An 11,755-nucleotide genomic window follows, 5' to 3' on the forward strand; every position below is an offset into this window, starting at 1 on the left:
GACACATGTATCCCAGTGTTCACTGCAGCACTATTTACAATAGCCAGGACATGGAAACAACCTAAATGTCCAACGACAGATGAATGGATAAAGAAGATGTGGTGCATATATACAATGGAATATTACTCAGCCACAAAAAGGAACAAAACTGGGACATTTGTAGAGATGTGGATGGACCTAGAGTCTGTCATACAGAGTGAAGTAAGCCAGAAAGAGAAAAACAAATATCGTATATTAATGCATATATGTGGAACCTAGATAAATGGTACAGATGAACCTATTTGCAGGGCAGGAATAGAGACAAAGATGTAGAGAAGAGACATGTGGACACAGGCAGGGAAGGGGAGGGTGGGACGAATTGGGAGATTAGGTTTGACATAAATACACCGCCATGTGTAAAATAGATAGCTAGTGGGAACCTCCTGTACAGCACCGGGAGCTCAGCTCAGTGCTCTGTGATGACCTAAATGGCTGGGATGTGGGGGGAAGGGAGCTCCAAGAGGGAGGCGATATGGGTCCACATATAGCTGATTCACTTCATTGTACTGCAGAAACTAACACAGCATTGTAAAGCAGTTATACTCCAATGGAAAAAAAAAAAAAAGAACTAGTGAATATAACAAAAAGAAGCTGGCTCAGATATAGAGAACAAATTAGTGGTTACCAGCGGGGAGGGTGTCAATATAGAGATGGGGGAGTGGGAGGTACAAACCATTGGGTGTAAGATAGGCTCAAGGATGTGCTGTAGAACATGGGGAATAGAGCCAGTATTTTGTATTAGCTATACAAATGTGAATGGAAAGTAACCTTTCAAATTATATTTAAAAATGTCAAATCAAAAAAAAAAAAAAAAGGCACATTCTAGTCAAGACTTGAATAGATGGATGAGGAAGAGTTCTTTGTAGAGCTGGGAGAGGTAGATGGACAAGGGCCCTGAGGGGAGAGCAAGATGAGCTAAGGGAGAGCGAGGCAAAAGGTCATCCTAGGGAGTCTGGATTTCACTGCAGCTACCAGGAGATCTCGAGCCATTTTATTCAGGGTGGATGGGGACGGTAACCTGATCATAGGGGGAAAATGTGCAATGTGGGATAGGCAGTTAATCGTTTTCTCTGCAGTCTAAATGAGATAGTATTTCTAAAGAAAGATCCTTTAAATAAATGTTTGAGCCTTCTAAGTCAATAATTCAATCTCTCAGAATTTATCCTGAGAAAACAATCTCAATCTCAAAGCAATTCCCTGGCCTCCGTATACTCCTGAATCAAGCACGTGCACTTGTGTGTGAATCACACACACTCAGAGTAACATACATAAACTTTTCTTTCCAGGTATCCCTATCAACCAAATTATTTCCAACACCTTCCCACCTCCCCCTTTACTGAGAGCCAAAAAGCCTGTATTACACCTATACAAAGAACAGGTGGCAAGTTTGCTGAACAAAACCAGGTTTGCCTGTACAGGAAATGAAATGACAGTTGGTATGTTATTAGCAAATCTTTTTAATTCTACCATTTTAAAAACCTTTAATGTATTTTGCTTTATTTGAAAATTCAGCACCTTACCCCCTGCATGATTTTTAATTATCTTAACCCCTCCTCTGTCTTACACACATTCCTGGCATTCTGGCATGGTTCTGTTATGTTTGAAGAATCTGGGTTCTCCCGTCTTTTTTTTTTTTCCGAATACACATACATACAAACACTTCCACTCAACCTTTAGTATACCTGTTTTGTAAATTCAAATTTTGAAAATATTAAATGTGCCTAGGAAAAAAGTCACGCCTACTACATGAATCAACATTTCAGTATTATTACCAAGTCAAACTCTCCCTTTCATCGTAAGCCGCCTACACAGAAAAGGCTCCCAGCACAACGTATAAATGCCCCTAAGGTTTACCTGACATCCTTCTCTCATTGTGGTTTTCTTCATAAATAGTCAGAACTGAATCGCGACACACATGAGACCCAGGGAGTGACAGATACTCAACCGTAAATTTTGCCATACTGCTTGGTGAAACTCTGAGCACCCAAGAACATTCCAGTTTTCCTCTATAATCCAGTGGATATCTTGGAGAGGAAAAAAAGCCTCTGGGCTCTTCCAGTTCCACTTCAGAGTAACAGCCTATGATTCAGAACATAGGGACACCAGGGACCACACAAATAAGACAAAGAAAAATGAGATTTTATCATAAACTTGAATAATTTAGGCTTGCAAGAAGAAAATTAAAACAATTACCATCAGTTACAAGTTCTTGGGTAAAATGATCATCCCATTTAATGTGTCCTACTTTTGTGAAATGAGGCTGTAGAAGTATAATTTAAACAATAATTACTTAAAATGACTTTTAACTGAATTTTAACAATTTCTTAGAAAATGCACAGTGGACTGCATTGCATCCAGCCTGTTTTCGTTTTTTTTCCTTCTTTGAGATGCAACTGAAGATCTGTTCCTAAAAGCTTCATTGATTTCACTGAGCACTTATCTTGCTGGGACAAATGATTACATTCATGGAGCTTGTGACTGAGATCAAGAAAAGGAACTGAATCATATAAAGTCATGAATTCCCAACCACTCACTATTTATTGTAAATGGGGTAACAATTTCAAAAAACCATTGCTAAGATTCATTCATTCCCTTGTATAAAAAGCAAGTGGTGGGAGTGGGTAGGTGTTAAATATGGCAGAATCCTAACACTTTTTCTCATAGAATATTCATAGAAGTAAAATAAAACAATACCCTTTTATATGTAAAACTTTGGAAGTTCTTTGGTATGCATAAGTATTTCTGAACACATACAAATGAGAAATATCTTCTCTGCATTTTAACAATGTTCATTTTCTAATAGTCTGAATGGGACAGTTCAAAGAACACACTTGATGGTCACTACACCACAACACTTACTGACCCTCATCATGGGTCATACCATCCCTATTCTAAGTGCTTAACATGCATTAACTTACTTTGGCACTCATTGAAATTATTCAGTTAAACCATCAAAATCACTAGGTTTTATGATGATCTTAAACCTAAGTCTGCTTTCCATCTCAATCCCAATTCCAGATTTAATTTAATCTAAATACGGCTCTTTGACTCTTTTTGACTCCTGACTCTTGTGTTGTCAGAACGTACCACCCATAACTGGTCCCTGAGTTACTCCACTTCATTCCTAGAAGATTTTAGCAGTCATTTTCTCCAACACTATTCCTACCATATATCTTGCTGATTTCAATAGCCATACAGATGATGATTCCAGCACTGAATATTTTCAGTTTCTCAACTTTCCTCCAATGATCTTGTTCTTCACCTGACCTCATTCACTCCTCCAAAGGGTCAGCCCCTAGAGACCTGGTCATTAACAATAACTGCAAGCCTTGCATAAACTCAGTTTCAAGAACCACCATCTCCAACCACAACCTTCTATTTTTCAGCTTACACCAACATTCCTTCACCTTTTGAGACTTGTAATTCATCTACCCCACCACCTTTTCTTGTTCCTTAACTTTTCATCCTTGCTTCACTCTTTTCCTAGCTTAAATTCCAACCATCCATCATTTTAATCTATTCCTCACACACATTCTCAATTCCCTTATACTCTTGTATACTTGGAAAAACCCACTGTGATTGAATCTACTCTCCACCTGGGCTGCATCTATGTGGTATGCCTCAGTGTCTCCAGAGGAAAACATACAACCAAACTAACTGATTAGTCTCCCTCTAAATTTATGATCATTCATCTCAGAGGCTTTTATGCTGCCAAACAATTCTACGACATTTTCGTAGTCCATGCACTTGGTCACTTTTTTTGAGAACTGTTTACTACTTTCTCCTTTTTCTCTCAAAACCCTCAGAGCCTCTCCCTCAATCCTCTGTTTCATGTGCTAAGAAAATATAAGCAATTACAGGAGAACTGCCATTCCCATTCCCACATGTACCCATACAAAAGCAGCAGTGCCTAGATATTCTGTTTTCCATTTGGCAACTATGGATAAACTGCACTTTGCTCCTATCCAAGACCAACCCTTCCACCTGGACACTATATCTCATCCATTTTCTTCTACTGAAGGTCATCACTCTAGCAATCTCCCCCTTCTCTCTTGCATCCTTTTCAATTTTCCTCCAACTCTTTCTAGTTGTCTATTGGGCTTGAGTGTATATGGGGATGGATGGGGCAGAGATGGATGAAAAGGGAAAGACCCTGACCATTTGGAAACCAAGAATGATGGTATCATGGAACTTTTATCTCCTTATAAATCTATCACAGACATCTAAATCTCCAGTTCCTTTTTGCTTTTAACTAAAAATAAAAATCCTATTAGCAAACAGACACTGACAATTGGGGGAGAATTAAGAGAGACACTAACACTGATACTGGTCTTGGTCATCTAATATCCAGAGTCTTTATCTAGCAAGATACCTGAAAGCCTAAGGGCCTTTGTTCATGTAGCAATAAATAGCTCAGAGGTCAGAATAATTCTGTGAACTTCTCCAAAATTCAAGCACTGTTCACAACCACAAGACTTTTTTTTTTTTTTACCTGCAACAGCTGTATCTACAGGGTAGAAAAGATCCCTAGACAGTAACAATAACAACTCTCCTGTCTTTCAGCTTAAACTACCAACCAGAATGAAGACACAGTTTACGGTATTCCAAAGAAAATTAGTGAACCCAGACGAGCAATGTTTTTTGCTAAATTCTTACTAGCTATATTAATGGCATAACATGAACATCTACTACCTGGCCCAGATGCACTGTCTCTTGAAGGTGTGGGTGGTGGCAATTGTTGTCTTGTTAAGATTTTGCTTTCTTTATTTATCTGAAGTAAAACAGGACCTGCATCTGGGGAGAACATGTTAAAAGTAAATAAAGATGAAAGCCTAAGGACAAAATGTAGTCTGTTCCAGAGCAGATTTTTTCAAAGAGAATGCAAATCTAGGATTAAAGCAGCCTCAGGAAATGTCAGTTTTACCATAACCTGCCTAAGGAAGAACTTATTTTTACAGAATTTTAATGTGTATTTTAATGTGTTTAGAAACTAAAATAAATAAAATACTATATTATGGTCTTCTCTTTCATAATGCTGATTTCCACCACTCTCACCTCTCCCAAACCCACTCTAAAAAAAAGAGGCACCATTTTATAATATCTGAAAAATATTTACCTTTGATTTTGGATTGAATCCAGTCCAAGAAGACACTCACCCTGGCAAATACGCCTGGCTTCCTTGGCTGGGGACAGCCGGCTCCCCAGCTGACAATGCCATAGAGGACAAAGGGAGCTTTTTCATGTTTACATACTAATGGCCCACCAGAATCTCCCTGAAACACCAAGAAAACATGTTCTAAAATTGCTTTAAACAGAACTCCTGCTTTCAATTTTGGAACAGGGATAATCAATAATTTATTCATAATATATTTCTTTAATTTCGTAAAGATTTATTTTTATCAATTTGTATACCTTAGAATACTTAGACTTAAATAAATGAAATCACAAATAAAAGAAATGAAAGAGGAAACATTACAACTGGTACCACAGAAACACAAGGGATCATAAGAGACCACTATGAACAACTATAAACCAAAAAATTGGATAAACTTAGAAGAAATAAATTCCTAGAAACATACCACCTACTAACACCAAATCAAGAGGTAAAAGAAAATCATAACAGACCAATACAAGAAAGGAGATTGAATCAATAATCAAGAACATCCCTACAAAGAAAAGCCTAGGACCAGATGGCTTCATTAGTGAATTTTACTAACCATTTAAACAAGAATCCTTCTCAAAGTCTACCCAAAAACTGAAGAGGAGGGAATACTCCAAAACTCATTTTATGAGGTCAGCATTACCCTCATACTAAAGCCAGAAAAGAACACTACAAAAAAGATAATTAGGCCCATATCCCTAATGAACATAGATGTAAAAATCCCCCCAAAATACTAGCATACTGAATTCAACAGTATATTAAATGGATCAATCACCATAATCAAGTGGGATTTATTCCAGTGATGCAAGGGTGGTTCAACATATGCAAGTTAATAAATGTAAAAGTTAAAAATCGTATCATCATCTCAATAGTACAAAAAAGCATTTGACAAAATGCAACATTCTTGCATGATTAAGAACTCTCAACAACTTGGGTATAAACAAAACATACCTCAACATAATAAAGGCCATATATAACAAACCCACAGCTGACATTCTACTCAACAGTGAAAGGTTGAAAGCTGTTCCTCTAAGAGTAGGAATAAGACAAAGGTGCTCATCCTCACCATGCCTATGCAATATAGTCTGGAAGTCCTAGTCAGAGCAATCAGGCAAGAAAGTCTTTTTATACAGAAAGTCTTAAAGACTCCACCAAAAAACTGTTAGAACTTATCAATGAATACAGTAAAGTTTCAGGGCACAAAATGAACATATAGAAATCAGCTGTGTCTCTATACACCAACAAAACACACACACACACATATATATATAAAAATCCCATGTACAATAGCATCAAAAGAATAAAATACTTTGGAATAAATTTAACCAAGGAGGTAAAAGGTCTCTATACTGAAAACTATGACTTTGATGAAAAAATTAAAGACACAAAGAAATGGAAAGATATCCCACATTCATGAATTTGAAGAATTAATATTGTTAAAATGTCCACACTACTCAAAACCAGCTATAGATTCAATGCAGTCCATATCAAAATTTCAATGGCATTTTTCACAGAAATAGAGAAAAACGATCCTAAAATTCACATGGAACCACAAAGACCCTCGCATAGTCAAAGCAATCCTGAGAAAGAACAAAGCTGGAGGCATCACACTTCCTGATTTCAAAATATATTACAAATTTATAGTAATCAACACAGTATGGTACTGTCATAAAAACAGACACACAGACCAATGAGACAGAATTGTGAGCCCAGAAAAAACCCTCGTTTATATAGTTAACTAATATTTGACAAAGGAGCAAAGAATACTCAATGGGGAAAAACTAGTTTCTTCAATAAATGGTGTTGGGAAAACTGGATAACCACATGCAGAGGAATAAAATTGAACCCCTATTTTACACCACAAAAATTAACTTGAAATAGATTAAAGATTTAAACATAAAACCTCAAATGGCAGAACTTCTAGAAGAAAACATAGGGAAAAGCTCCTTTGACTTTGTTTTTGGCAACAGTTTTTTTGGATATGAAACCAAAAGCACAAGCAACAGGGCCAAAAATCAGTTAGTGGGACTACATCAAGCTAAAATGCTTCTGCACATCAGAAGAAACAATCAACAAAATGAAAATGCAACCCATGGAATGGGAGAAAATATTTTCAAACCATATATCTGATAGGGGGTTAATATCCAAAATTATAGAACTCATACAAATCAATAACAAAAAAATGCAATTTATAAATAGGCAGAGGATCTGAATAGACATTTTTCCAAAGAAGATATACAGATGGCCAACAGGTACATGAAAATGTGCTCAACATCACGAGAATGCAAATCAAAATCACAATGAGATATCACCTCATACCTGTTTGATCAGCTATCATCAAAATGACAAGAAATAAACAGTGTTTGCAAGGATGCGGGAAAAAAAGAGAATCCTTTTGTACCGTTGGTGGGAATATAAATTGGTATATCACTGTGGAAAATAGAATTAAAAATAGAACTACCATATGATACAGCAATCCCAGTTCTGGGTATATAGCCAAAGGAAATAAAAATAGGATACTGAAGAGGTATCTGCACCCCCATGTTTACTGCAGCTTTATTCTCATTAGCCAAGATATGGAAACAACCCATTTTTCTGTCAAATGATGAATGGATAAAGATGTACGGAGTATATGTGTGTGTGTATTATATATATATATGTCTATATGTATATTTGTTTACTTATTTGTTTATTTATTCAGCCATGAGAATACTGAATACTAAAATGGAATATTATTCAGCCATGAGAAAGAAGGAAATCCTGCCATTTGCGACAACATGGATGATCCTTGAGAACAATATGTTAAGTGAAAAGTCGGACAGTGAAAGACAATTACTGTATGATATCACATATACATGAAACCTAAAAAATGGGGAAAATGGGAAGATGCTGGTCAAAGGGTATAAACTTCCAGCTGTAAGATTAACAGGTTCTAGGGATCTTATGTACAGCATGGTGACTGTAGTTAACAATACTGTATTGCTTACGTGAAAGCTTCTAAGAGAGTAGATCATAAGTGTTCTCAGCACAAGAAAGAAATGATAATTATGTGAGGTGATGAAGGTGTTAACTAACCCTACTACGGTAAGCATTTCACAATACATAAGTGTATCAAAATCATCACATTGTACATTTTAAATTTATAAAATGTTATATGTCAATTATATCTCAATAAAGCTGAAAAAAAAAAAAAACCCAAGCTTTAAAACATAGGATTTGCATTTTTTTAAGACAGGCTTGGGCTTCCCTGGTGGCGCAGTGGTTGAGAATCTGCCTGCCAATGCAGGGGACACGGGTTCGAGCCCTGGTCTGGGAAGATCCCACATGCCACGGAGCGACTAGGCCCGTGAGCCACAATTGCTGAGCCTGCGCGTCTGGAGCCTGTGCTCCGCAACAAGAGAGGCCGCGACAGGGAGAGGCCCGCGCACCGTGATGAAGAGTGGCCCCCGCTTGCCGCAACTGGAGAAAGCCCTCGCACAGAAACGAAGACCCAACACAGCCAAAAATAGATAAATAAATAAATAAATTAAAAAAAAAAAAAAAAAGACAGGCTTTCTGATTTTTTATCAGAACTTTTTTTTTTTTTTTTTTTTGACACAAATGTACTTAGGACCAAACTAAACCTTTAATTTAACTGTCTTCTCGGGCTTCCCTGGTGGCGCAGTGGTTGGGAGTCTGCCTGCTAATGCAGGGGACGCGGGTTCGGGCCCTGGTTTGGGAGGATCCCACATGCCGCGGAGCGGCTGGGCCTGTGAGCCACGACTGCTGAGCCTGCGCGTCTGGAGCCTGTGCCCCGCAACGGGAGGGGCCGCGATAGTGAGAGGCCCGCGCACCGCGATGAAGAGTGGCCCCCACTTGCCGCAACTGAAGAAAGCCCTCGCGCGAACCGAAGACCCAACACAGCCAAATAAATAAATAAATAAATAAATAAAGTAGCTATAACTGTCTTCTTATAAAATCAACTGAGCTGATAACATATTTGATATAGCTGTTTATTTTATATGAAGAATTTCACAGGAGAAATCCTGAACTGGGAATAGGAGACAGATTCCTTAATCTGTAATGTAGAACACTTAACATTTTCTCTGGGCCTAATTTTTTTCCCACATAATTTAAGATTATACTTAGGAGCCCCTTCCAGTTTGAAAATAGTCTGATATGTCAAATCAGGTGTTTTTTTATTCACTCATTCATTCAGTACGAACACATACCCAATATAGAATTTTTCAATCAATTACAAACATTTTGTGATACAGAAGGAGCCTATCTAATTTATCTTTTATTGTTAGCACTTATCATAGGGCCTCGCACATGGTAAATCTTCAAGAAACAAATGGTACCTACTGATTATTTTAAAAATTATTCAGTGCCTACTGTGAGCCAGGCATTCTGGAAAAGAATATAAACAAGTTAGATGGTGATAATAGCCATAAAGGAAATAGAGTGAAAAGTTGAGAACAATGGCAGCTGTGTGTATGCTTACACGTGCATGTATATATTTGTAGTTTCAATAACATTTGAGCTTGTACATGAAAAATAAGAAGGAGGTGGATTTTCAAAAACCTGGAGGAATAGCATTTTAATGCAGAATAAATATCTGGGCTAAGGGCCCAACTTAGACAAGGATGTGGCAAGTTTGAGGTCAGAAGGCAATCAATGTGGCTGAAAAATAGTAAGCAAGAGGAGAGAAATAAGAACTAGATTGGAAAAGTCAGCAAGAGCAGAACATGCATCACTCTGTGAAGACAAAGATCAATGGTAGGTCAAAGAACTTGAGATTAAAAAAAAAATCTAAAATTTGTTGTGAGCAAAGAACCACAGGATTCTACACTGTGTATCTGAAACTCCCATGTCTCTGCATTCCAACATTCTGATGTTCACCTTCCTGGATGAGAAATTACATTAGCAGGTCCATTACCCCTGAATCCTGAGTACACACAGGAGGGTAAAAACCCTTTTTTTGGGTAAAAACCAATTACCTGATAGAAATATTAGAGTCCATTTCATCAAAGCAAGTTTCTGAAGTCATTCTTTTAGTAATTCAGTATTCTTTAGAAAAGAAAGCTAGCCACATCTAGTCAGAATCTCTACTCCTATTTTCCTTTCTTTGTAGTGGCTGTAAATTTGGTCACACTGCAGCGAAAGTGACAGCTGGATGTAGCTGAAATAAATATAGGTACCAACCGAGATTATGGTATTTGGGTCGCCTCTGACACGGACCTATTTGCTCTCTTGATAGATTAAGCTCTTCCCTTAATGTTACATGCTGTTAAACATGACAGAGACAGCAGAGCCATCTGTAATTTTCCTGATGCGAAAAAGAAAGAAAAATCATCCCTCAGAAGGGGGAGAATGCACCCATTAATTCAGAGTACTTTTCTATTGGATTTTTATAACGTAACAGTAATGTCCTCTAGCAGAGGGTGTGAGTGCCCTTCCCATGTTCCTCGGACCTTCCAATCCATGCCGGCTGTGTGCCTGAGGGCCCTTGTCCTGTCCACCCCAGCCATAAGGCAGCTCAGACTGCGGGAACTGCCCCCCTGCAGCCCTCCAACCGTGACTCCGGGGAAGCTCCCTCACCCCTCCGAGGGGAGGGGATAAATATACTGCGTGTGTTTTGCATCACTGCCAGAGTTTCGCTGCAGGATTCAGCTCAGTCCCTCCCTGTGGTAGTTGGCTTCACAGCACATTAATAGCACATCAATAGATGGGCTGCCTTCCCTTCCCTGTACCACCTCCTCACATTTCTACCGGTGATATCTGTACTTTCTAAGCAGACTGTTGCCCTTGAATCCTCCTCTCAGAGTCTGCTTCTGAAGAATGCAAATTACAATATGCAACATAAAACAGAATTTGGGTAGTGCTTGACACAAGGAAAGGGTTTAACTACACTAAATTTATATTCAATGTTAAGAGGGGACCTCCTTCCTTCTCTCCTCATTTTTTCCAATGGAAAGACTTCTATCCAGATTAAAGCCCAGTTTTCTCCCCATAGAGGTGGTATCCATTGGTTTCTGTTTCTTCGTGGCCAGGGGGGTGGGGGGAGCGGTTGCGGAGGGGCAGGGGAGGACTATCAAAAAGCTGCAACTCAAGATTCATTCTTTCTTCCCTCTCTACTCTAGTCCAGTATGAAATGATACAACAATCTGGAGAAGTGTGTCTGCTCTACAGACCCCAACTTTCCCTTAGGCAGGCTGCCTCAAGTCCAGACTAGGTGTTCAAGGTGGGCTGCTTAGTGTTGGAAACACTTTTTGGTTGCATACCTAAGGCATATTCCTCAGTCAGCTTTGTGGATATTAAAGCTGGTGTTTTGTAATCCTTTTGCCTGTATCCTGTCTTTTTCTTAGTTGATTCTGAACTTGGCAATAGCATGCTTGCCCAACTGACGTGTGAATACATCTGCACAGCTTCGTGCCTATAGGATATCACTAAAATTAAACTACTGCTTTGTGATTTGTTTTCCGCTGCATATGAAGACCATTTTTTCAAAAGTTCTCATTTTCTTCATGATTATTTTATTTTATTCTGTGGTAGAAAATTAAGTGTGAGTACCCA

The 11,755-nt window shown here is 38.4% G+C and overlaps 1 protein-coding gene across 10 annotated transcripts in view; it reads right to left on the minus strand.

The window, feature by feature from the left end:
• Positions 1–11,755, minus strand: part of OVCH1 (ovochymase 1) — an 88,672-nt gene that overhangs the window by 41,502 nt on the left and 35,415 nt on the right. For 8 of the 10 annotated variants that reach the window (XM_059935554.1, XM_059935556.1, XM_059935552.1 and 5 more), the window contains 3 exons: positions 5,156–5,312; positions 4,732–4,833; positions 1,894–2,118 (listed from right to left, as the gene is read on the minus strand). The exons of 1 other annotated variant lie outside the window; for it this stretch is intronic. In XM_059935554.1, coding sequence (XP_059791537.1) covers positions 1,894–2,118; positions 4,732–4,833; positions 5,156–5,312 — 484 coding nt within the window. The remainder of the gene's footprint in view (positions 1–1,893; positions 2,119–4,731; positions 4,834–5,155; positions 5,313–11,755) is intronic. One more of the 10 variants, XM_059935559.1, reaches the window with a different exon arrangement.

The sequence above is a fragment of the Balaenoptera ricei genome, chromosome 10 (assembly GCF_028023285.1).
Source record: "Balaenoptera ricei isolate mBalRic1 chromosome 10, mBalRic1.hap2, whole genome shotgun sequence".
Taxonomy (NCBI): Eukaryota; Metazoa; Chordata; class Mammalia; order Artiodactyla; family Balaenopteridae; genus Balaenoptera; species Balaenoptera ricei.